The following is a 25,701-nucleotide window of genomic DNA, read 5'->3' as shown; positions in this document are numbered from 1 at the left end:
GTTAAAACTATCATTTGGATCTCATGTATGGTAATCCTCCATATATGAATTTGAGAGTGATTACTTTTCTCCAGCCTCGTCACTCAGCTGTTCAGCAAAAAAAGTGTTGGGGCGGCCGTTTTGTTGTCGTTTGAATCCCGGTTAAGCCCTTTAACACGAACTGCTAGCATTGTGACGTGAATGGAGAATGGCACAGACATTACTATAAAATGGAGACGGAGAGATATTAAACACTGTATATGTGTGGGCAAGAGAAACCTTAAATGTTCATGTCTAAACCCATTGGGCACAAACTGGTTGAATCAACGTTGTTTTAACATCCTTTCAATTCAATTCTGTTGAACCTATGTGGAATAGACATTGAATTAACGCCTGTGCCCAGTGGGACGTGTCTCGTTGTAGAATATATTTCCACTAGTAATTCAGTCATAGCAATTATCATGTGAATCGGTTGTGCACTCAAAGATGGAAATACTCTGTGAGCATAACACCTTGCGGGCCATCATGAGTCATCAGGAGTCATGGCATTCCAATGAGTCAGGTCATCCCGTGTCTGGTAGATGTAAAGCCTCGCTAAAACACAAAAACATAATGGTTATGAACCTCACACACGCCCCCACTCCCACCACTACAGTCCCTGGCAATGTTCCCTCAAATGTTTTTTTTTCGGCACAGGGCAAATTTCAGGTCTGCTGAGCGCAAACTTCTGTGCAACTTCCAGCGAGTGTTTACTGTGAACGCTGAGGCTATACACACTTTAAGTAACAGTTTTATCAGTGGTCAAGTAGGCTACTGTGGCTATTTGATCATAATGTAGGCCTACCAGAGTGGCCTACCATAAAAAACTATGGAGAAAATGCATCCCATAACATAACAGTTCTATCATTCAGCCTACAGTAGCAGCCAATGTGTGGTGTTCAATGTAGGTTTACATTCCATGAGACTTTGGGGGGGAAAAACATGCAGGGCTTGACATTCACTTTTATCCACTCAGACAGGGAGGTGACTGAAAATGTTGTGTTGTTTGATGCAAGAAACCACTAAATAAAGTGCATTATTATTCCCATACCATTATTACAGAGAATCAGACAAATTACGCTACCCTCTACCTATTGGATACTTAGCTTATTCAAGCCTGCCTCAAAATACAACGCTGCCCATTCACATGTAAACCATCTTTAAGACAAAAAAAAAAGGTCTTTAACTGACTTGCTTTTCAAAGATGTCTAGAAATGTATACATTTTGTGCTCTTTTAGGAAGCAATCGCTCCCCTATCGCTGCCTACAAATGATCTATAACTGGGCTAATAACTCACTAACTAGCAAAGGATGTGAACAAAATGTGCACACGTGGCTACAAGCAGCTCTCGCTTTGATCTCAACACAAGCGCATCTACTCACAACCACTCATGCTGTAAACACAGTTCAGTTCAAAGTAAATAGCACAGATCCATATATGTTAATGGTCTATTTGCATATAGGCCTTCTGCAGCTCTGATTGGTTATGCCGCACCGGTCTGTGTAGAGTATGGGCTGAGTCGTGTGTGTCAATGCAATAGAATCCGACTCTGATGCGTTCTGCCTACAACAAAATCTCTGATATTTCTTCTGAGCGGCAGTCTGGGGGAGATGCGTGGTAGTCTCGGGGCTGAGGGAACATTGGTCGCTGGGAAAGTATTGGTTTAATGTCAAAAGTTACATGTAAACCATCTTCGATCTTTAATGTCACTCTCCGGCTGTCTCAAAGGTTCATAAAGGACGAATGAATGTTCAAATGTCAGCAGAAGTTACATTCAGGTCGAGACACAGCGATTCAAAAGGCTAACATCAAAAAACAATGTCAAGAGCAATTCTCAAGAGGAATATAGAATTGCCACTATATGATTATTGGTAGTAGAACCTTCTATTAGGCTATGTAAAAGACAGCTCTGGTAGTAGGCCAGATATGGGATATTCAGGTTACAATACAAATAATCAAAAAGTTAAAAATATCAAAGCCAATCGCCAAGAGGGATTCACTGACACTGAGGTATATAAATGGTTATAGGCTAGTCTAATGTGGAACTAAACATGACATTAAACACTGAGCATGTAGCATATTGATATGCTTCACGTTTCACACACATCATCTGGCCAGTAGCAGTAATAGCTCTAGCTGGATTACAGCTGTGGCCGATCCATTAAGGTATATGGTATGGTTATCCATCCATGGCCAGTAACACAGAAATAAACTACAGCGAGAGCTGGCAGAGTACCACATGCTCCCGGGCAGCCTGGGGACGTTGATCAGACTCCGAAGGGAGCATGTGCTGTGACACCATTTCTGGGCATATTGTTAAATATCCCTTCTTGATCTTTTCAATTTAGGAGTAATTCCGCTGTTCGTGAGGGTTTAAGCGTAAGGTTATGTAGCACATTCAGAGAACAAGTCACCCTGTTACACCCTCACTCTCTCTCCCTATTCCTCTGACCAGCTCCCTCCTATAGAGACACTCTCAATACCAAATGTCTCTCCCCTGACACCTTTCATTGCTCTGTGAATTGCATCTCAATCTGTCTGTCTCCAAATCAAACTGAAGAATGCATGGCCAGGTTTACAGTTAATATTTGGATAAACGGCAGAGAGTGAATGTCAAAATAATGGCCTACATCTCCACTGTCCTTGCCCTCTCTGTGTGTCTTCTTCTGTCTAGTCTAATCTATTTGTAACCGAAGCTCATACTGCTTTGATTCCACATTCTCTCACACACACCTTCACACATATATGAACGTGCACACACACATCACAGTGGCATCAGATAAGACACGCACCCTCAGTGATAGATTAATTTCATCATGAATGTCCACCCTTTGACTCGTCCCCTCCTCCTTGTTCGGTGTTGGCTGCCTCCCCCTCCCCTCCCCGCAGTCTCACCCCTCTGCGCCACACTTCAAATGGCACGCAGCATTCAATTAGCTATGTCCCAGCTGACAGCCTTATCAAGGCATCAAGGCTGATTCTTACCAGTCTGCATTTGCATCTCTTCTTAACAGTGGGTAGAGAGCCTCTTCCCAGGGAGCTGGGCAGGCCCCCCCGTCGACTCGCTCTTTGAACGTTCCAAGCCTCTTGTATTGATTTGTTCGGTTTCAGCTGCGGTGCACCGCTGCCCCCTAAGGTGGAGCACTGTATTGCATGCAGCCTTTGAACAAGAACTCAACTCATTATGGTTGCAGCAAGAGAGGGAGAAACATACACTGTCCTGAAATGTGCATATTCTGTTAAGAATAAATACAGTGGTCGAGTAAAGCTATGGATGACCTACTGAGTTAGATGTTACATTGGGATGATCAACAAGAACAGCAATACTAGACCCACTCAACTGAGAGCTGTTGAGAGGTATCTTGAGATGGAATATGACTACACATGGTGAACATGAACACGCTGCATAACCCTATCTAAGACAGTGTTTGAATACGACATTGCTTGATTGAGTCTGTGGTGGAATGAAAAATGGGCTTTAGTTTGAGACATTTCCCTTAGGAACTCTCATTGGAGGACAAAAATGTCTGAAAAGGTTTGATGGAGCCCATCGAGCCACTGGCATACTGTCCTCTATCGAGTCTAGACTACAGGCACTCAAAATAGAACTAAATGAAAGACTTCATTTGACAGCCAGAAACAGTAATGCACAGATTAATATGTAATAAGAAGTATCATCTGCAAGTGAAGTGGCCACTAATAATATAATCTCTTGACTGTTTTCTGCATTTTTACCCACAGGTCTGTATGCACTTTTAACCTCCATAAAATAAACATGTATTTTGGTTAGTTGATGATTTTTAAAGTGAAATTTGATTTATTCTGATTATACTTTTTTGCTTTTTACTAATGTGCTCTCTCTTTTTTTTATCAGTTCTGGCATTGATTCTGATCTTCACCAAATATTGTGGATGCAGACTGAGTCATTGAGCTTTGGAAAAGCTTGAATGAGAACGGCAATCAGTCATTCATTCCCTCACATCCCTACAGAGGCCCCTCTCAGTGAAAAGTGCCTCTGTGTGTTAGCAGCCGAAAACAGGTAAACGCCGTGGAACACATCCATGCAAACCGGGCCAAGAAACATTCTAAATTAACTTATTTTGCTGTACTCTCTGAGATGGGAGAGCTGCAGAGTGTGCCTGGCAGTCAAAATGCTGCAACAAGAGAGAGAGGGTCCCCAGCGCACCTCCACAACAACCACATCTGCGGGTTTTCACAAAATCAAATAGACTACTTTAGCTAGTGTGCAAGGAGTATAGGCCTACACATGCAAGCAGGCACTTACACACACACCTACGCAAACCGCAGGGACACGCTCACACACATACCCACAGGCACACAAACCCCCCTTGACATTATATATTTTTATGGTATAAACCAGTATGTAGGCAATCATGCATGTTAATCTAGAACGCGCACCTTCACCCTGCCGTACCTTTATTCCGCTTCCATAAATGGAGAGAAGTTACTGCTATTACACACACACTCTCTCCCTTTGTATCTCTTTCAGGTAGGATGTAAATCTCATCATTGTTCTAGTGTCAGAGAGAAGAAAGAGCAGCTCCTCATCAAACTGTAGCCTGAAACCTCACTGCTGCCTCTCGGAAATGGAGAACTTCAATACAGCACTTTTCTAAATGACTGGAGTTCTTTCATTAAATTCAGGTGAAGGTAAGGGGTTAACATTTTGACGTGTGATGGGTCATGAAGAATGTAGAATAGTAACTACAGTATAGGCTGGTGTGTCGATTACCTTTCTGTACAGCACTTTTTTTGTAGCACTTCTCTGCCATCTGGTGGGCAAAAAGTCACCTTCCTACAAATACAATGCTACTTCAAACCAGAGATAACAATGTAGTTGAACATAAGCCTCGTCTCATATAATCAAATAGCTTCAGAAGTAGACATTTTGTAATGCAGCTGAGCCAGTGTAATAGCGCACAAAGGTATATCAGTGAATGTCAAGTTTACATCCTCTACGCAGGTTCTATAGTCTATGCTTCTATCCTGAGATTAGGCTAGTTATTTTGCAAAAAGAAAAATTCATGTTTATCACATTCACTATGAATGACATGGTCAATCTGTATTGATAATTCATTATCTGTATCCATCCCATTGAAATAACTAGGTTATGTCCCAATTCACTTTCCTGCCAGTGTACCCTTAACCTTTGAAACTAAATTACTGGTAAGTGTGGAAATTATCTACCCAATGCTTTTCATTTTGTGAGTAGTCAAAGATAGTGGCTAAATGAAGATGGCTCACTTAGGCCGTTTAACGTTGAAAAAAAGTCTTAGTACCAGTCAACCTAACAGGGTGGGTCTCCAATAGATACCATTAGTAGCTGGGTCTGATCTACTTAGTTCATTGACTTTTATTGAACCATAAAGAAACAGTAAGACATCTCGCATCCTCCTCCGTCTTGTGTATAATTCAGGCGATATTGGGACACACCCATTCATTGTGGCAAGGACGAGAGGGTGCGATTTTCCCTGAGTATCATGCAGTCATTTGCTACCTACCAGGATCAGTTGCACTTTCCACACCAACCAGTAAACATGCATTTCAGTTTTCCAAACCAGAATGAGACGTACGCATTCATTTTAAACCTGTCAGATGACATAATTTAACAAGTGCTGGAACACAAATCTAGAAGTGATTACTTGCAGCAGCCCCTTTCAAGTTTTTTTTAAATGTTTCAAAGTACTACCAGAACATTATGTTAATACCAGCAGCAAGATATCAAAATTGAACTTTGACAATCTGGTTATAGGCTTAAAAACCTTCAGTATTTAGGTCTCAAGAGAGTAAACACTACATTGTGCAAGGCGACAGTAAAAGTTTCTATAAAGTATGGGAATCAGTTTGCATTCCATGCAAAACTTCAACATACGACAAGACCAATATGAAGAACAGAAAACATTTATTTTCATTGCTGGATCATCCCGTTCCCAGTTGGTTTGACCTCCTGGGAAACATTCAGCATCCGATGCATTTAGTCCAGCTGTGAAAAAGCAATGTCAGGGTTAGATTCATGTAAAGATTTACAACTAATCAACAGAATGGTATTGTAGAATATCATTAGGAACATAATTAACCTATTGATTATATTATGAATAAAAGTATCTAGCCAACTAGCCAGTGATGTACAATGCATTTGGAAAGTATTCAGACCCCTTAACTTTATCAAAAAATAATACATTAGCCTTACATAAGTATTCAGATCTGACACTGAGTACTTTGTTGAAGCACCTTTGCAGCAATTACAGCCTCGAGTATGACGCTACAAGCTTGGCACTTGTATTTGGAGAGTTCATCCAATTCTTCTCAGCAAACCTTCTCAAGCTTGGTCAGGTTGGATGGGGACAGTCGCTGCACAGCAATTGTCAGGTCCCTCCAGAGATGTTGGATTGTGTTCAAGTCCAGGCCACTCAAGGATATTCAGAGACTTGTCCCGAAGCCACTCCTGCGTTGTCTTGGCTGTGTGCTTAGTGTTGTTGTCCTGTTCGAAGGTGAACCGTCTCCCCCAGGCAGAGGTCCTGAGCAGGTTCTCTCGCAATCCTGACTAGTCTCCCAGTCCATGGCACTGAAAAACATCCCCACAGCATGATGCTGCCACCACGCTTCACCGTAAGGATGGTGCCTGATTTCTTCCAGATGTGACATTTGGCATTCAGGTCAAATAGTTTAATCTTGGTTTCATCAGACCAGCGAATTTTGGCAAACTCCAAGCGGGCTGTGATGTGGCTTCCGTCTGGCCACAGCCCCAAAGGACTGATTTGGCAGAATGCTGCAGAGACGGGAGAACCTTCCAGAAGGATAACCATCTCCACAGAGGAACGAACTCTGGATTGGGTTCTTGGTCACCTCACTGACCAAGGCCCTTCTCCCCCGATTGCTCAGTTTGGCCAGGCTGCCAGCTCCATGAAGAGACTTGGTGGTTCCAACTTCTGACATTTAAGAATGATGGTGTCCATTGTGTTCTTGGAGACTTTCAATGCTGCAGAAATGTTTTGGCACCCTTCCCCGATCTGTGTCTCGACAATCATTGTTCGGAGCTCTACAGGCTATATTTTTCCACCTGGCGGCTTTGTTTTTGCTCTGACATGCTCTGTCAAATGTGGGACCATATAGACTGGTGTGTGCCTTTCCAAATCATGTCCAATCAATTGAACTTACCACAGATGGACTCCAATCATGTTGTAGGAACATTTCAAGGTTGATCAATGGAAACAGGATGCACCGGAGCTCAATTTTGAGTCTAATAGCAAAGGATCTGAATACTTAAGTAAATAATGTATGTTTTTTGCAAACAATGTGCTGGGGGGGACTGTAATGTAAATGTGGAAAAGGGGTCAATACGAATGCACCTCAACTACCCTATGTTTGGTAAACCACCTGTCCCCTGCATTCAGAAGCAGGAATTCCTTTACCGCTGACGTTACCATAAAACAATGTCAACAACTAGCCAACGGTGACTTACAGTGGATACAGAGAGTACAACGCAAATACTCGCCTTAACAAAGCCGATGTCGTTCGCGTACTGCCTGAAGCACTGGCGGCACATGTTGAGCCCGTATTTACGGATCAAACCGTGTCTGTTCGAGCATACCCGGCTGGAAAACAAAGAATGCAAATATTAGACAAGAATGGGGAATGATTTAATAGGGGCCCGGTAAGTTCAAGCTCATTCAAAGTTAGCCAGCCAACGACGTTACATAGCGAGACAGTATTAGCAGCAGATAAACCTGCAACATTCACATTCAGGGGTATATTTATGCCAAAAAAAAAGACGTTCTCCCTAGCCACGTCACTGTACTTGATTAGATAGTACCACAAGCTGCAAACAGCCAACGTTCACATTTTTAGCGCATGTTAGGACCAGCGTCGTTGCACATCAACCGCCATATTAGCTCGAGCGAAGCCCTCATGTGGTTCAAAATGTACACCAAGGATTTGGGTCGGTGAAAATCTGCCGGACTCTAAAATTCACTCCAAAGAAAATACTAAAAGACATATTGAAAATGACTGACCAGGATCGGGATCCCTGACCGAATTTTCTAGGATGACTCCAATAGAGCTGCTGATGACCCATCTTGTCTCGTTTGCTCGGATGTCAGAAAGGAAGGAATACGAATGCGCATGCGCCAATAAAAATATTCTGCCGGGCGTCTTCCGCCCACAATGCATAGCGGGAAACATCGTGCATTCTTGTAGTACACCTCTAGATGGCGCCAACAACCTACAGCAGCGTCAACAACCAATCTGGAGCCTGGTGCTGCAATTGTGGACTTGAATAGAAGCTGAATTTATTACATTTCCCCACGCGTCGCGTGCATTGCAAAATACATTTAGAAACCTATGTTATTCAATTGTTCCGTGTTACACGGAACCCAAACCAGCCATCCCACGCCATCGTGCATACATTTATTTTGTCCCCCTACACCAGCCCTGATCAGGACATGCAGGTTAAAGTATCAAAACAAACTCTGAACCAATTATGTTAATTTGGGGACAGGTCGAAAAGCATTAAACATGTATGGCAATTTAGCTAGTTAGCTTGCACTTGCTGGCTAATTTATCCTATTTAGCTATCTTGCTGTTGCTAGTGAATTTGTCCTGAGATATAAACATTGAGTTGTTATTTTATCTGAAATGCACAAGGTCCTCTACTCCGACAATTAATCCACACATAAAACGGTCAACCGAATCATTCCTAGTCATCTCTCCTCGTTCCAGGCTTTTTCATCTTTGAACTTATATGGTGATTGGCATCTACACTTTCATAGTATTACCACGACAACCGGCAAAACAGTTTGTCTTTCAATCACCCACATGGGTATAACCAATGAGGAGATGGCATGTGGGTACCTGCTTCTATAAACCAATGAGGAGATGGGAGAGGCAGGACTTGCAGCGCGATTTGCGTCAGAAATAGGAATGGCTTCTATTTTAGCCCTTGGCAACGCAGACGCTCGTTGGCGGCATAGATTCCTAAATTTATTTTGCAACACACGGGCAGTGTAGTCAGGTGTATTGGCGTCAATATTCAGATTAACAGCTCAACAAGGAATTTGTACAAACAGCAATCATTCATTTAAAATGGCATGCTGTTAAATATTTACGCACAACTAGCCTACCCATCTTTCATCTCCTCAAATGCAAAGGTGAATCAATAGAAAAGTACATAAGAAAATCAACCAGATTGAGTTAATATCACAGTTCAATTATCTTTTTTTTATTTTTTATTTTACCCCTTTTTTCCCCAATTTCATGGTATACAATTGTTTTAGTAGCTACTATCTTGTCTCATCGCTACAACTCCCGTATGGGCTCGGGAGAGACGAAGGTTGAAGGTCATGCGTCCTCCGATACACAACCCAACCAAGTCCCACTGCTTCTTAACACAGCGCGCATCCAACCCGGAAGCCAGCCGCACCAATGTGCTGGAGGAAACACTGTGCACCTGGCAACCTTGGTTGGCACGCACTGCACCCGGCCCAACACAGGAGTCGCTGGTGCGCGATGAGACAAGGATATCCCTGCCGGCCAAGCCCTCCCTAACCCGGACGACGCTAGGCCAATTGTGCGTCGCCCCACGGACCTCCCGGTCGTGGGGCGAGCCTAGGCGCAAACCCAGAGTCTCTGGTGGCACAGCTGGCGCTGCAGTACAGCACCCTTAACCACTGTGCCACCCGGGAGGCCGGTGTACAATTATAATTTAATAAGAAAAACAAATCCAACAAACTGTGAACACAGACGAGGGTAGTGCGTACGGCCCAGTACATCGCTGAGGCCAAGCTTCCTGCCATCCAGGACCTACCTTGGCAAGTCAGTTAGAGCATGTACTTTGTGCATGACACAAGTCATTTTTTCCAACAATTGTTTACAGACAGATTATTTCACTTATAATTCACTCTACCACAATTCCAGTAGGTCAGAAGTTTACATACACTAAGTTGACTGTGCCTGAAACAGCTTGGAAAACTCCAGAAAAGAATTTCATGGCTTGAGAAGCTTCTGATAGGCTAATTGACATAATTTGAGTCAATTGGAGGTGTACCTGTGGAGGTATTTCAAGGCCTACCTTTAAACTCAATGCCGCTTTGCTTGACATCATGGGAAAATCAAAAGAAATCAGCCAAGACCTCAGAAAAATAAGTTTAAAAAAAATAAATAGCCAGTCTGGTTCATCCTTGCGAGCAAGGAGACCTAAAAACCTGACTCAGTTACACCAGCTCTGTCAGGAGGAATGGGCCAAAATTCACCCAACTCTTTGTGGGAAGCTTGTGGAAGGCTACCTGAAATGTTTGACCCAAGTTAAACAATTTAAAGGCAATGGAACCAAATACTAATTGAGTGTATGTAAACTTCTGACCCAATGGGCATGTGATGAAAGAAATAAAAGCTGAAATAAATATCTACTATTCTTCTGACATTTCACATTCTTAAAATAAAGTGGTGATCCTTACTGACCTAAGACAGGAAATGTTTACTAGGATTAAATGTCTGGAATTGTGAAAAACTGATTTTAAATGTATTTGCTTAAGGTGTATGTAAACTTCCGGCTTCAACTGTATATTCTCGGCGGTGTCAGAGGAAAGCCCAACAAATTTTCAAAGACTTCAGTCACCCAAGTCATAGACTGTTCTCTCTGCTACCGCACGGCAAGCGGTACCGGAGCGCCAAGTCTAGGACCAAAATGCTCATTAGCAGCTTCTACCCCCAAGCCATAAGACTGCTGAACAATTAATCAAACGGCCACCGGGCCCATTTACATTGCCCCCTCTCCATTTGTTTTTACACTGCTGCTACTCGCTGTTTATTATCTATGCATAGCCACTTTACCCCTACCTACGTGTACAAATTACCTCGACTAACCTGTACCCCCGCACATTGACTCGGTACCGGTATCCCTAGTTAGTCATTTTAATCTGTTACTTTTTGTTATTTTTTTACTTTAGTTTATTTGGTAAATATTAATTAGCTCTTTCTTGAACTGCATTGTTGGTTAAGGACTTGTTAACAAGCACTTCACGGTAAGTCTACACCTGTTGTATTTGGCGCATGCGACCAATTACGATTGATTTAAATATGACTTTGTTTATCTATTGTTTAAACAAATGACAAATTCTTAAGAAATAGCATACCAACTACATACATGCAATATTGTATTTACAGAGATCTCCATGTCGTTACATTGTTTATCATCTTACAGTTCAATGGTTCAGTTCCACCCGATGCTGTCAATTCAATGCAACATTGTAGCACAGCCAATAATATCATTTTTATGTCTCGTGAGCCCCACCTCCGGAGTAATGCATTGTGGGAGCCAGAGGTAGGCAGTGGTTTGGTATTTTGTGCCAGCGTTAGCTAGCTAGCTAGCCGGTTAATGTGGTAATTTTGATCAGAAATTGGGTGCAGGAGAGGAGAGAGGAGAGGAGAGAAGTGATGGAGGAGAATGAATATCTCATGTCATCGCACTGTTAATTCCGTCTGAGAACGCTGCATAATACGACTACCATTTTAGGTAAATATAAAAACGCAGTTTTTCCACGATTGAAGCTTGTTGCGACAGTCTGTTTTGGTCATGAATTGAGGCGCAACTGGAGTGCTTGTTTGTAAATATGATACGCTCGCACCAGTTAGCTTTTACGAACCTCATTTATATTGCCACCTAGCTACCGTAACACTTGGTAAACAATGTTTAAGCTACCAAATATAGCTTTCTGGTAGTTGTGTATGATGCAGACCTACACCGCATAAGTTTCGAGCGAAATGGGGTTGGTGGTTTGACGTAAATGTCCCTGCGCGCCAGTTCTTGGCTACCAAGACGATAGCTAGAAGGAAGATAGCATAATTTGCATGAACTAGATTTGGTTAGGTAACCCATATCCCGCAACGGATGCCATGGGAAGGAGGTGTTAAACGACAGATTAGTTTTTTTTTTTACATTAACATTTACCAACATACGGTTCTAGTTTTGAAACGATAGGTGGTGGTTAGCTTAGCTCTACAGCTTGTTGACTGTTTGTTGACAGAGAAATTATGTTTTTTTTAACGGTGTACATTACACGCCTGTCATGCTGACTTACTAGTGAACGTCAGCCTGACAAGCGTGTAATGTACACGGTAAAAAAAAAACGAATATCGTTGATCTGTTTTAGGCAAGGTAGTATGTGATCCAGTGCAAACACCCTTTTGATTTGTGTATTGATTGTGACAGTGCCTCTGGGCAGTACAAATCAGTGAGGGCAACCCAGAAAGAAACGATGGTAAGAAAATGAGAATAGAGAACTAATCATAGAATGTTGAAGTGGAGCTCAGGAGCCTTCCCATATCATCCCATGTCTAAATTAAGATTATAGCTAAATCATGATGACTGGCAGATACTTTGTGAAGATAAAGTATTATCCCTAAACGACAATCATTTATCCTACAGATTGAGATATACAGTGCATTCGGGAAGTATTCAGACCCTGGACTTTTTCAAAATTTTGTTACATTACAGCCTTATTTGAATCAATTTTAGAATGTTTTTCCTCAATCTGCACACAATACCCCATAATGACAAAGGGAAAACAGTTTTTTAGAAATTTTTGCAAATGTATAAAAAACACCTTATTAAGGGCCTTGGTCAGGGAGGTAACCAAGAACCCGATGGTCACTCTAATATAGCTCTGTGGCGATGGGAGAACCTTCCACAAAGACAACCATCTCTGCAGCTCTCTGTCCAATCAGGCCTTAATGGTAGAGTGGCCAGACGGAAGCCACTCCTCAGTAAAAGGAGGCAGCACATAACCGCTCGCTTGGAGTTAACCAAAAGGCACCTAAAGGACTATCCGACCATGAGAAAAAATATTTTCTGAATGCCAAGTGTCACGTCTGGAGGAAACCAGGCGCCATCCTCACGGTGAAGCATAATGGTGGCAGCATCATGCTGTGGGGATGTTTTTCAGCGGCAGGGACTGGGAGACTAGTCAGTATCGAGGGAAGGATAAACGGAGCAAAGAACAGAGAGATCTTTGATGAATACCTGCTCCAGAGCGCTCAGGACCACAGACTGGGTGTGAAGGTTTTACCTGCCAACAGGACAACAACCTTAAGCACACACCGAAGACAACACAGGAGTGGCTTCGGGATAGGTCTCTGAATGTCCTTGAGTGGCCCAGCCAGAGCTTGGACCTGAACCTGATTGAACATCTCTGGAGAGACCTGAAAATTGCTGTGCAGCAACGCTCCCCATCTAACCTGCCAGAGCATGAGAGGATCTGCAGAGAAGAATGGGAGAAACTCCCCAAATACAGGTGTGTCAAGCTTGTAGCGTCATACCCAAGAAGACACGAGGCTGTAATCGCTGCCAAAGGTGCTTCAAAAAAAGTACTGATTAAAGGGTCTGAATACTTATGTAAATGTGATATTTCTATTCATTTTTTTTGTCATTATGTTGTATTGTGTGTAGAATAATGAGATTTTTTTTTTAAATGAATTTTAGAATAAGGCTGTAACTTAACAAAATATGGAAAAGGTCAATGGGTCTGAATGCTTTTGTGGAATATTTTTTGTCAGTGTGTTGTCTGTGATGCATTTTGCAGATGGTTGTCTAATCTTTTGTCATAAAACAAATTTTGTTCACCTGAAAATATCTATGTACTCCAATAAAACAGCTGTGTTTTATTATTGACATGATGTATGTGGGTTGCATTTAGTAAAGGAAGCTGGTTTAGTACACACAATAAGAAATACTACAATTACTTTAATTATTTCTCTTTGTCTTCCAGTGGGTTCCATGCACACCCCTACCCTGCAGCCTCTTAGCGACCAACATGCCTTATGGAACTCTCCCCTGGCATCACTGATATTTGACAAAAACCCATGTTTACATTCCAAAAGTTAGCTCTAGCAACCAGCAACAGGCGTTAGCAACAAACACAATTTGAAGCCGTTGTTTTCCAAGCCTTCCTGCCTGCCTGCCTGCCTTCCTGCCTGCCTCCCTGCCTGGCTGCCAAACACAGCAGTACCTTTTGAAATTGCAAACCTGTGTTTCTCAACAATCAACTCCTCGCCCTGCCCAAGGGGTGACAGCCTATCATGAGATTCCGAATCTACAAGAGGAAGGTACAATACACAACGAGTCCCAAGTCATGTGTATGTGCTGCATGTTTCTGTACTGGGCATGTTTAAAATGGCACAAACAAAACACATTATTTGAAAAAACAGTCATAGACAATAAAACAGTCATAGACAATAAAACAGTCATAGACAATCTTATTGTGACATATTTAGTTCAGCTGAAGAAACAGGACCTACTGGATCAATTGAATAAGATATTAACTCATGTACGCTCATATGAACTCTGTTACATAGAGTACGTTTATCTTCAAAAAATAAAATAGAAACAACAATGCAATTGGCAACAATAGTAAAATAACGCCAAAAGAGGGAAGGATAGAGTCCAAAACCGGGCATGGGACATGATTTGATTTGTATCTTATGTCCAGGTGGTGATACTGACGCTGGTGGTGGTGGTGTGTGGCTTAGCCTTCTGGACCAGTGGGAAGCAGAAGAAGAGCAGTGGAGTGGTGGTCCCCAAAGAGGCTGATGGGGCGAGGAGAAGCAGCAGTAGTCAGGTGCATCCACAGCCACAGGCCACACCTGCAGTCAGTCGGATACCCATCGTACCACCAATCGCACCTGTAGCACCTGCCAACGATACGCAGCTGGAGAATCACTCCGAAAAACAACTGGAGAAGGAGAAAACGGTCAAACCGGATGTGGACAACACTACCCTCGTCTACCGTGCCATCGTGTTCCAGCTCAACTTCGACCAAACGGTGAGGCACGAGGAGAGGTTCAGAGCAGTGAGGAAGAAGGATGATCTGGTGGTGGTGGTACAGGTACACAACAGACCTGACTACCTGAGGCTGCTGGTGGAGAGTCTGAGGAAGGCCCGGGGCGTGGAGAGCATCCTGCTCATCTTCAGCCATGACTTCTGGTCCCCCGAGCTCAACCAAGTGGTGGCCTCGGTTGACTTCTGCCAGGTCCTCCAGATCTTCTTCCCCTTCAGCATCCAGCTGTACCCCCAGGAGTTCCCGGGCCACGACCCCAGGGACTGCCCCAGAGACATTCCCAGAATGGAAGCCTTAAAGCTGGGTTGCATCAACGCAGAGTACCCTGACTCATTCGGCCACTACCGCGAGGCCAAGTTCTCCCAGACCAAGCACCACTGGTGGTGGAAGCTGCACTTTGTGTGGGACAGGGTCCGGGCGCTGAAGGACCACCGGGGCTTGGTGCTACTTATAGAGGAGGACCACTTCCTCTCCCCGGACTTCCTCCACCTCCTCAAGCTGATGTCGATCCTGAAGAGGGAGAATTGCCCAGACTGTGACATCCTGTCTCTGGGGAGCTATGGCCACATCAGCTACGCTAGCAAATCAAACAAGGTGGAGGTGAAAGCCTGGAAGTCCACCGAGCACAACATGGGCATGGCTCTGAGCAGGGAGACCTACCAGAAGCTCCTCCAATGCACTGATTCCTTCTGCACCTACGACGACTACAACTGGGATTGGTCCTTGCAGCACCTGACCGTGACCTGTTTGCCCTCCTACTGGAAGGTCATGGTGAGCGAGGCACCCCGTGTCTTCCACGCCGGGGACTGCGGAATGCACCACAAGAAGTCTGTGTGCATGCCGTCCAGCCAAAAGTCCAAGATAGAGAACATCCTTCAGAGTAGCAGCAATCAGCTGTTCCCCAAGAACTTGCTGATCACTAAGAGACTGCCAGCTAACGGGGCAGGGGGGGTGGCGCCCCATGTGAAGAACGGGGGCTGGGGGGACATTAGGGACCATGAACTCTGCAAGAGCTACCTTCGATTACAGTGACCTTATTATCATTATTATATTGTTACTCTTCTCTTTTTTTGCATCCTGACTTTAAGAAAAAGAAAGCCTTTTAAAATGTATCTTTATGGACTATTTCTTCATATTGCCTGTTTTATCGGACTGTTCCAAATAAAAAAGTATGTTGGGTTTGGAATTTTCTCTATCCAAGGCATTGATTTAGAGTATACAGTATACCCTCTGAAATGTTCTACAGTATGTAATCTGATAAAATGACTGTGGTGCCTTTTTTCCCATACATAATTGTTCAAGTGTTTCATTATTTGCATTCATAATAGCTTTTAATAGCAAGAATGCCATTGGTTTTTTTTGCTAAAATTAAACTGGATATGTGGAGCATCTGTGTAAAGGGAGTAAATTGTGACCAAAATGAGAGCCAGCGGGGATAGTCAAATCTAGTGAATTAGTGGACTGCTATCCCAGTCTGCATGCATAATTAATTTTAAAGTTATTTATATAGTATAGATTTGCTGAGATCAAAGCAGGTCCTCAGAGACACCTTATCCCATTTACATGAGCTTCCATTTAACTTCTATTCTCAATAGATTTAACAGAATGTCCTTCCTACCAGACTATTAAGAGAGGTGCCAATAGGAATGTTGATCAGATTAATATCACACCATTAAGTTAACAATGAAATCGCAGTGCTTAAAAATCTAAGTTGCCAAGGTACTAAACCTTTCAATTTGCCACTTAACCTGATGTCACTCAAGGATGCACTCAAGGAAGGTCATTAGATCCCTCCATGACCATTTCCCTGCTCTCTGCTTCAATCTTAATTATGCTCATGGGGAGAATATATATTTTACCTCAATATTTTTTTCAAGAAGTGATTATTTAAATTCATGGACTCCCAGACAACATTCACAGCATTGAAATTAATTATATATTGCTGGTGCAGTAGCAGAGTACATTTACATGTGAGGTTCTTAGGATGCAACTCTTTATTGACAGTTTCCTCGTGGCCAAGCTAACTTGGTGGCTTCTCTGAGGCTGCATTGATTTTTCTTTCCCAACCCCCTAAAGCAATGGTTAAAATCCAGGCCTGCCCGACTGAGCAGAGTATACAAAATCTATCTAGGATAACTGCAGATATCAGGCCAACTCAGTTCCTTATCTCCATAAGTGTAAATCTACTAGTCTAAGAAAATACATTGAGTATATAAAACATAGTTCTTTCCATGACAGACCAGGGGTACTCAAGTACAATTTGAGAAGGTCTGGTAACACAAATGTCCTAGGTGGCAAAGGTCCGGATGGATAATGTCATTTATCGGCGTAGTAACAAAGCCCCCCTCGCGACCCCAAACTGTTCACACCCATCTTGTTATCGGAGAGAAAATGTTGCTGTTTTAAAGCAATTCTACACATTTTGCATTGGGAAAAGATTTGTTTTGCTGTTTTAAAGCTACTTTCCTGCAGTTCTATGCATTCTTCCATGTCTTAAGTGTGTTTATATGGAACCAGGGGTCTTACTCACCCCGTTCTGGATCCGGTCCGCCAGTTGAGTATGGGGGACATACAGTGCATTCTGAAAGTATTCAGACCCCTTGACTTTTTCCACATTTTGTTATGTTACAGCCTTATTTTAAAATGGATTAAATAGTTTCCCCCCCTCATCTGTACACAATACCCCATAATGACAAAGCAACAACAGGTTTTTAGACATTTTTGCAAATGTATTAAAAATATAAACTGATATCATAGTTACATAACTATTTAGACCATTTAAGTACTATGTTGAAGCACCTTTGGCAGCAATTACAGTATGCTTGGGTATGATGCTATAGGCTTGGCACAGCTGTATTTTTAGAGTTTCTCCCATTCTTCTCTGAAGATTCTCTCAAGCTCTGTCAGGTTGGATGGGGAGCATCGCTGCACAGCTATTTTCAGGTCTCTCCAGAGATGTTCAATCGGGTTCAAGTCTTGGCTCTAGCTGGGCCACTCAAGGACATTGAGAGACGTGTCCCTTAGCCACACCTGCATTGTCTTGGCTGTGTGCTTAGTGTCGTCGTCCTGTTGGAAGGGGAACCTTCGCCCCACTCTGAGGTCCTGAGCGCTCTGAAGCAGGTTTTCATCAAGGATCTCTCTGTACTTTGCTCTGTTCATCTTTCCCTCAATCCTGACTATAGTCTCCCAATCCCTGCCACTGATAAACATCCCCACAGCATGATGCTGCCACCAACATGCTTCACCGTAGGGATGGTGCCTGGTTTCTTCCAGATGTGAAGCTTGGCATTCAGGCCAAAGAGTTCAATCTTTGTTTCATCAGACCAGGGAGTATTTTATGTACCTTTTGGCAAACTACAAGCAGGATGTCATGTGCCTTTTACTGAGGAGTGGCTTCCGTCTGGCCACTCTACCATAAAGTCCTGATTGGTGGAGTGCTGCAGAGATGGTTGTCCTGGAAGGTTCTCCCATCTCCACAGAGGAACTCTGGAGCTCTGTCAGAGTTACCATTGGGTTCTTGGTCACCTCCCTGACCAAGGCTCTTCTCCCCTAATTGCTCAGTTTGGCTGGGTGGCCAGCTCTAGGAAGAGTCTTGCTGGTTCCAGGCTTCTTGTATTGAAGAATGATGGAGGCCTCTGTGATCTTGAGGTCCTTCAATGCTGCAGATGTTTTCTTTGTACCCTTTCCGAGATCTGTGCCTTGGACACTCATGTCTCTGGGCTCTACGGACAATTCCTTCGACCTTGGGGTTTGGTTTTTGCTCTGACAGTCACTGTCAACTGTGGGACCTTATATAGACAGGTGTGTGCCTTTTTTAAATCATGTCCAATCAATTGTATTTACGACATAAACATCTCGAAGATGATCAATGGAAACAGGATGCTCCTGAGCTCAATTTCAAGTCTCCTAGCAAAGGGTCTGAATACTTATGTAAATAATATTGTTTTTTCTAAACAAATACCTTATTTATTTAAACCTGTTTTCGCTTTGTCATTATGGGGTATTGTGTGTAGATTGATGCAGAAAAACATTAATTTAATCAATTTTATAATAAGGCTGTAATGTACCAAAATGTGAAAAAAGTCAAGGGTTTTGAATACTTTCCGAATGCGAAGTCTTTTTTCTGGTATCTGTACTTTACTATTTATATTTTTGACGACATTGACATCACTACATTCCTAAATAAAATAATTTACTGAATACTCCATACATTTTCCCTGACACCCAAAAGTACTAGTTACATTTTGAATGCTTAGCAGGCCAGGAAAATGGTCCAATTCACTCACTTATCAAGAGAACATCCCAGGTCATCTCCACTGCTCCTGATCTGGCGGACTCACTAAACACAAATACTTTGTTTTTAAATTAAGTCTGGATGTTGGAGTGTGCCCCTGGCTATCCCTACATTTCAAATTATTTATACTATTTTTACTTTTGATACTTAAGTATTTTTTTAGTAATTACATTTACTTTTGATAGTTAAGTATATTTAAAACCAAGTAATTTTACTCAAGTAGTATTTTACTGGGTGACTCACTTTTTCTTGAGTCATTTTCTATTAAGATATCTTTATTTTTACTCAAGTATGACGATTGGGTACTTTTCCCACCATGTGTAGTGTGTGCTCACGTGCAAAAAAAGTTTTTCCGAAAGTCTTTATTTTTTTACATTTGATTGAGTTTCTAGTCTGGTGTGGCCTTGCGTAAAAGCATTTGTGACAGTGCCATGGGCTGATGGGGGTCATGTGACCTATAAATAGTGAGTAGGATGAAGCTGCTCATAGAAGCTATTCTAACGTCAGTTTTGCATAGAGTAAGATGATCCAAAATCTGTGGCTAGGGAAACCTTTAGGGTAAACCTGCTCAGAATATGAGGAGATCTCTTCAACAAGGAGTACCCTATTTCCTCACTCAAACTAAGGGTTCTTAATTAGATAACATAATGTCTGCTGATGCATTAAATAAAGCGTATAGCAGGTAAAACCATTACTGTGTGTTTAAACCGCAGTACCACAGGAAAATGTAAACCTCCAGTGTACAGGTCTGGTCTAGTGCTTTCTATTTTAGGCAGGAGTAGATCTGTCTTTTATCTATCTCCAGCCCTAAGGCCCAAGCCATCAGGGCTCTGGTGAGAGTGTATGCTTATTAATGATTGATAGCCATTGCACACATTTCAAGGTAAACACAACATCAGGTCAATGCAGAGGCACACACTGAGGAAGTTACATCACTTAAGAGAGTGTTGGGGTTGGTAGTAATGCAGCAGTACATTGCCAAAGTCTTTCTGTCAGTTGGATTCCGATACCTGAATATCCTTCTCCATAACACAATTAACTGTATGATTCTGCTTTCAACCCTGTGACAAAATTTATGCATCATGTGGAGCAAAACAGCAGGTCTGGGACAAGGTAGCACATCCAGTGAACAGGTCAGGGTTCCATAGCCACAGGCAGAACAGTTGAAACTGGAGCAGCAGCACAACCAGGTGGACTGGGGACAGCAAGGAGTCATCAGGCCAGGTAGTCCTGAGGCATGGTCACAGGGCTCAGGTCCTCGGGGAGGAGAGGTAGAAAGAGATAGTTAGAGGGACCATACTTAAATTCACACAGGACACCGGATAAGGGAGGAGAAATACTCCAGATGTAATAGACTGACCCTAGCCCCCCGACACATAAACTACTGCAGCATAAATACTGGAGGCTGAGACTGCAGGGGTAGGGAGATACTGTGGCCCCGTCTGACGACCCCCGGACAGGGCCAACTAGGCAGGATGTAACCCCACCCACTGCCAAAGCACAGCCCCCACACCACTAGAGGGATATCTTCAAACCACCAACTTACTACCCTGAGACAAGGGTGAGTATAGCACACAAAGATCTCCCCCATGGCATGAACCCAAGGGTGGCGCCAACCCGGACTGGAAGATCACGTTAGTGACTCGACCCACTCAAGTGACACACCCCTCCTAGAGACGGCTTGGAAAAGCACCACTATACAATAGGGTTAAAGGTAGAATCCCACTGGAGGGAGGGGAACCGGCCAGGCAGAGACAGCAAGGACTGTTCGTCGCTCCAGTGCCTTTCCATTCACCTTCACACCCCTGGGCCAGACTGCACTCAATCATAGGATCTACTGAAGAGATGAGTCTTCAGTAAAGACTTAAAGGTTGAGACCGAGTCTGCGTCTCTCACATGGATAGGCAGACTATTCAATAAAAATGGAGCTCTATAGGAGAAAGCTCTGCCTCCAGCTGTTTGCTTAAAAATTCTAGGGACAATTAGGAGTCCTGCGTTTTGTGACCGTAGCGTACGTGTTAGTATGTACGGCAGGACCAAATCGGAGAGATAGGTAGAAACAAGCCCATGTAATGCGTGGTAGGTTAGCAGTAAAACCTTGAAATTAGCTCTAGCCTTAACAGGAAGCCAGTGTAGGGAGGCTAGCACTGGAGTAATATGATCACATTTTTTGGTTCTAGTCAAGATTCTAGCCGAGGTCCTTCACAGTTTTATTTGAGACGACTGTACAAACTTCAAGAATAATTGTCAGATCCAGCAGAAGACCTCTTTGTTTCTCCGTTTGTTTTGTCCGAGTTTTAAAGTAAAAATGTATTACATGTTGCTTATGTGTACAATTCACACTACTTTTGGATTATAATTGGAGGCTAGTATGAATGTCCTGCTTATTATAATGTTTGTGTCATCATCGCAAATCAACTGCATTATACTTAAAAACACTTCAACTTCAACCAGTAAAATCACTCTTTGGCTAGCTTTTGCTGCAGCCTATATCAATGAGCATTAGCATTCTAGCTAACAACGGCTGCATCCAAAATAGTTATTTTGCAAAGATCACAACCAAATATAATCTTAGCGACTGTTCAAGCAAGAATCAAAACATAATTGTAAGCGTATGAGAACCCCAAAAAGTTATTTTGTTTAAAAGTAATACAAATTCAAATCTAGGCTATGTTGAAGGGGCGCAGATGGTGATGGCTTTCGCAAAGAGTTGTGCACATCTGTGCATGACATGTGTAGTGCACTGGAAAAGCATCTATAAATGGTTATAATTCAGTAGGTTATTTCAAATTGTTCAAGTTCTGTCCAAGTTCAAATCCAAGTTAAAATTACAGTATTGCGATCTACAGTACTACTTTGGACAAGTTTTATTTAACACACACACACACGCACAAGACCAGACGGTTGCACATTTTAAATGACGTCACAGGTTCCTATCTGTATCCCTTTTACCTGCAGCTGGGTTTCTTGCCTGGTGTTGTTGCACGTGTTTAATCAAAGTCATTTGGAGTCTGAGGTTGGCGGATTAAGTGAGCTGAGGAGCTCTGCGGAACGGGTATCAATATGGTGTTCCTGGGGAGGGGTGCCCAGGACGGAAATGAAGCAGGTTAATGCTCCCATGCCGTCCAGTACTGGTATAGTGCCTGTGAGTACACGCTGCAGTGCAGCCTGGGCAAGACATTGAAACTCAATTTAAAATTCATTTCGGAATAAATATTCTGCTTAATTTGGCTACCAGTATCCTACAGTGCATTCAGAAATTATTCAGAAAAATAGAATATCAATAAAAAAATACTTTGAAGTATTCAGACCCTTTGCTATGAGACTCGTTTCCATTGATCATCCTTGAGATGTTTCTACAACATGATTGGAGTCCACCTGTGGTAAATTCAATGGATTGGACATTATTTGGAAAGGCACACACCTGTCTATATAAGGTCCCACAGTTGACAGTGCATTTCAGTGCAAAATACAAGCCATGAGTTCAAAGGAATTGTCCGTTGAGCTCCGAGACAGGATTGTGTCGAGGCACAGATCTGGGGAAGTGTACCAAAAAATGTCTGCAGCATTGAAGTTCCCCAAGAACACAGTGGCCTGCATCATTCTTAAATGGAAGAAGTTTGGAACCACCAAGACTTCCTAGAGCTGGCCGCCCAGCCAAACTCGGCAATCAGGGGAGAAGGGCCTTGGTCAGGGACGTGACCAAGAACCCGATGGTCACTCTGACAACGCTCCAGAGTTCCTCTGTGGAGATGGGAGAACCTTCCAGAAGGACAAACATCTCTGCAGCACTCCACCAATCAGGACTTTATGGTTGAGTGTAGAGTGACCAGACGGAAGCCACTCCTCAGTAAAAAGCACATGACAGCCCGCTTAGTTTTCCAAAACGCACCTGAAGGACTCTCAGACCATGAGAAACAACATTCTCTGGTTGATGAAACCAATATTTAACTCTTTCTCCAGAATGCCAGCATCATGCTGTGGGGATGTTTTTCAGCGGCAGGGATTGGGAGACTAATCAGGGTCGAGGGAAAGATGAATGGAGCAAAGTACAGAGAGATTCTTGATGAAACCCTGCTCCAGAGTGCTCAGGACCTCAGACTGGGGTGAAGGGTCACCTTCCAACAGGACAACAACCCTAACACAGCCAAGACATTGCAGGAGTGGATCTGCAGAAAAGAATGGGAGAAACTCCACCTAATACAGCTGTGTCAAGTCTATATCATCATACCCAAAAAGACTTGAGGCTGTAATCGCTGCCAAAGGCGCTTCAACATAGTACTTATTAAATGGTCTGAATACTTATGTAAATGTGATATTTCAGTTTTTATTTGTAATAAATATGGGGTATTGTGCGTAGATTGATGAGGGGGAAAAAAATTGAATCCATTTTAGAGTAAGGCTGTAACGTAACAAAATGTGGAAAAAGTCAAGGGCTCTTACTTTCCAAATGTACTGTATAGCACATTTGAGAATGATCTGCCTCCTAATGACGAAGAGAGTGAATTACTGAATGAAACGCCAATAGGCAATAGGCCTACAATACTTTTTTCCATTTTATGAAGTCACATTAGCCCATATAATATTAAACATAAGTAAAGAAGGAAAACATTTGCCATGAGTTTATCAGCAAAGCAAAAAAATGTTTGTCTGAGAAGCTGTTATTGTGATACTAAAAAAAGCCTAACAAGTGTTCAACCTTATTCATTTTAGCATGCCCTTCTGACGTGCAAACTATCCTATCTCAATAAAAAAAAATGTACTCTCAATAGCATGAAAACATCTGCTCCATTAACCAAATTGAGTAGCTGGCCAGTACACACACAATATTTGCATCTAGGTAGGACTACTGAAATTAGCGGGTGAATGAGTGTTGTCCTGATGCTTTTACAGTCGCCGAAGCATCACCCAGGTGAGTGCTACACTTTGACAGTGGATGATCAAGCTTACCTACGGAGGAGGAGGAGACGGCGTGCCTGATGAAGGGATGCTGGCCTGTCTACTAGCTGATCTGACTAACGTTTCTTCCTGCCTGCCTGTATCATCGATGCTCTCTCCACTCAAGCTCCTGCTCTTACTGATTGCATATCTGAACTGTCTAAAGACATCTGAAGATGTGGAAGATCAATAATGAACCGCCAAAACTCTACATTTGTTTGTGTTCAAAGCGACTTTAATAAAAAGTGCTTTCCTTAGACCAGAAAAAAAAAGGTTTAAGATTAGTTTTTTTCCATAAATGTTTTGGGTGAAAGAAAACTTGTTAATAAGAAAAAATGAAACATATTGTTATTTTATTGTAAGTGAAAAATTGTCCTCAAAAATAAGATTACAGTTCATGGGTACAGTAGCTGAAAAACATGCAGCATCAGGGTGTCCACTACAGAGGACATTTCTTGATAAGCTACTATTTAGTTATTTTATTAAGTGAAAAAATACAGTCCTGATAACTCACTATTCCTGAGATATTCACTTACTAGAAACAATGAATAACAAACACACAAAAATTCTGATTGATAACTAGACACACTTTCCCAAAAATGTGCTAATTTTGACTTATTGTTTTTTAGAACCAGGAAGATAAAGTTCTTAAGATCACCCCCCACATGTGGTACCATTGAAAAGCCCAGCATGTCCTCTCAAAGGGCCAACAGAACTTAATACAGTGGCTTGTATGGCCTCTCCCTCTGTCAGAAGAGGGTATAACCGAGTCATAGGTCACTGCATCCTCACCATAGGCCTACAAACATACACACACACACTGTCACAATAAAGTAAAGGCTTTAAACAGCTTATAGGAGGGAGAGTCATATCTTAACAATATGTACAGTATAGTAGCTTCACTTACATCAACACTCTGAAGGGGATTTATATTGTAGTGGTCAACAGAGGCATAAATGATACTGTCAGCATGTTGACTCTACAAGTGTCAACATTGTTTTTGAAAAGTCATTTCATTGGACATTAGTCTCATGTGTTGATCACAACTGGGTCAAAGCATGTTTCATATGACTAAATCATTTAATATTGATGCACTGACTCTGGTTGGTGGAGTGGAATGGTTTATTGCATACATGAGGAAAAAAAAGAAACCGGCACACTGCTTTTGCTAGTATCACTGCACTTTAATAAGGGCACCTGCAGGCTGACCTCGGTAGTCAGTTGAATGGGGTTTCCTCCAACACATTGGTGTGAGTTGGTGTTAGGTGGGTCGTGTTTCGGAGGATGAGAAGGTGAGAAAAGAACACAGGATACATACACACACACACACAGGATACCTGTATCCGTAACACCAACTATCTAAACCTTGTTGTAATCATCACCAGATTACTGACCGGGCACGCAGGGCATGTGCCCAGGGGCCCTGACCTCCAGGGGGCCCCCCAATGATGTTCTTAGTCACTCCCACACAGACAACCCTGAGGCGACGGCTGAGGACAGCGACAAGTACAAGAAGTCCCACTATGACCTCTGCAGAGTCATCAAACAAGCAAAAGTACAGTATAGGAATGACATTTATTTAACTAGGGAAGTCAGTTAAG

At 42.7% G+C, this 25,701-nt stretch overlaps 2 protein-coding genes across 2 annotated transcripts; one reads left to right on the top strand and one right to left on the bottom strand.

Moving 5' to 3' along the window:
- Positions 1-5,925: 5,925 nt before the first annotated feature.
- On the bottom strand, positions 5,926-8,208 carry LOC112251765 (40S ribosomal protein S29). The gene is made up of 3 exons (XM_024422712.2): positions 8,053-8,208; positions 7,536-7,635; positions 5,926-6,023 (listed from the first exon to the last, which is right to left on the bottom strand). The coding sequence occupies exons 1-3, from the start codon at positions 8,112-8,114 to the stop codon at positions 6,015-6,017; spliced, it is 171 nt and encodes a 56-aa protein (XP_024278480.1). The 5' UTR covers positions 8,115-8,208; the 3' UTR covers positions 5,926-6,014.
- A 3,124-nt stretch (positions 8,209-11,332) lies between these two features.
- On the top strand, positions 11,333-16,255 carry LOC112250545 (alpha-1,6-mannosyl-glycoprotein 2-beta-N-acetylglucosaminyltransferase). The gene is made up of 3 exons (XM_024420792.2): positions 11,333-11,549; positions 13,801-14,137; positions 14,521-16,255. The coding sequence occupies exons 2-3, from the start codon at positions 14,111-14,113 to the stop codon at positions 15,898-15,900; spliced, it is 1,407 nt and encodes a 468-aa protein (XP_024276560.1). The 5' UTR covers positions 11,333-11,549; positions 13,801-14,110; the 3' UTR covers positions 15,901-16,255.
- The last annotated feature ends 9,446 nt before the right edge of the window (positions 16,256-25,701 follow it).

The sequence above is a fragment of the Oncorhynchus tshawytscha genome, linkage group LG05 (genome assembly GCF_018296145.1).
Source record: "Oncorhynchus tshawytscha isolate Ot180627B linkage group LG05, Otsh_v2.0, whole genome shotgun sequence".
In the NCBI taxonomy this organism is placed as follows: domain Eukaryota; kingdom Metazoa; phylum Chordata; class Actinopteri; order Salmoniformes; family Salmonidae; genus Oncorhynchus; species Oncorhynchus tshawytscha.
This window is presented reverse-complemented; position numbering and strand designations above follow the sequence as displayed.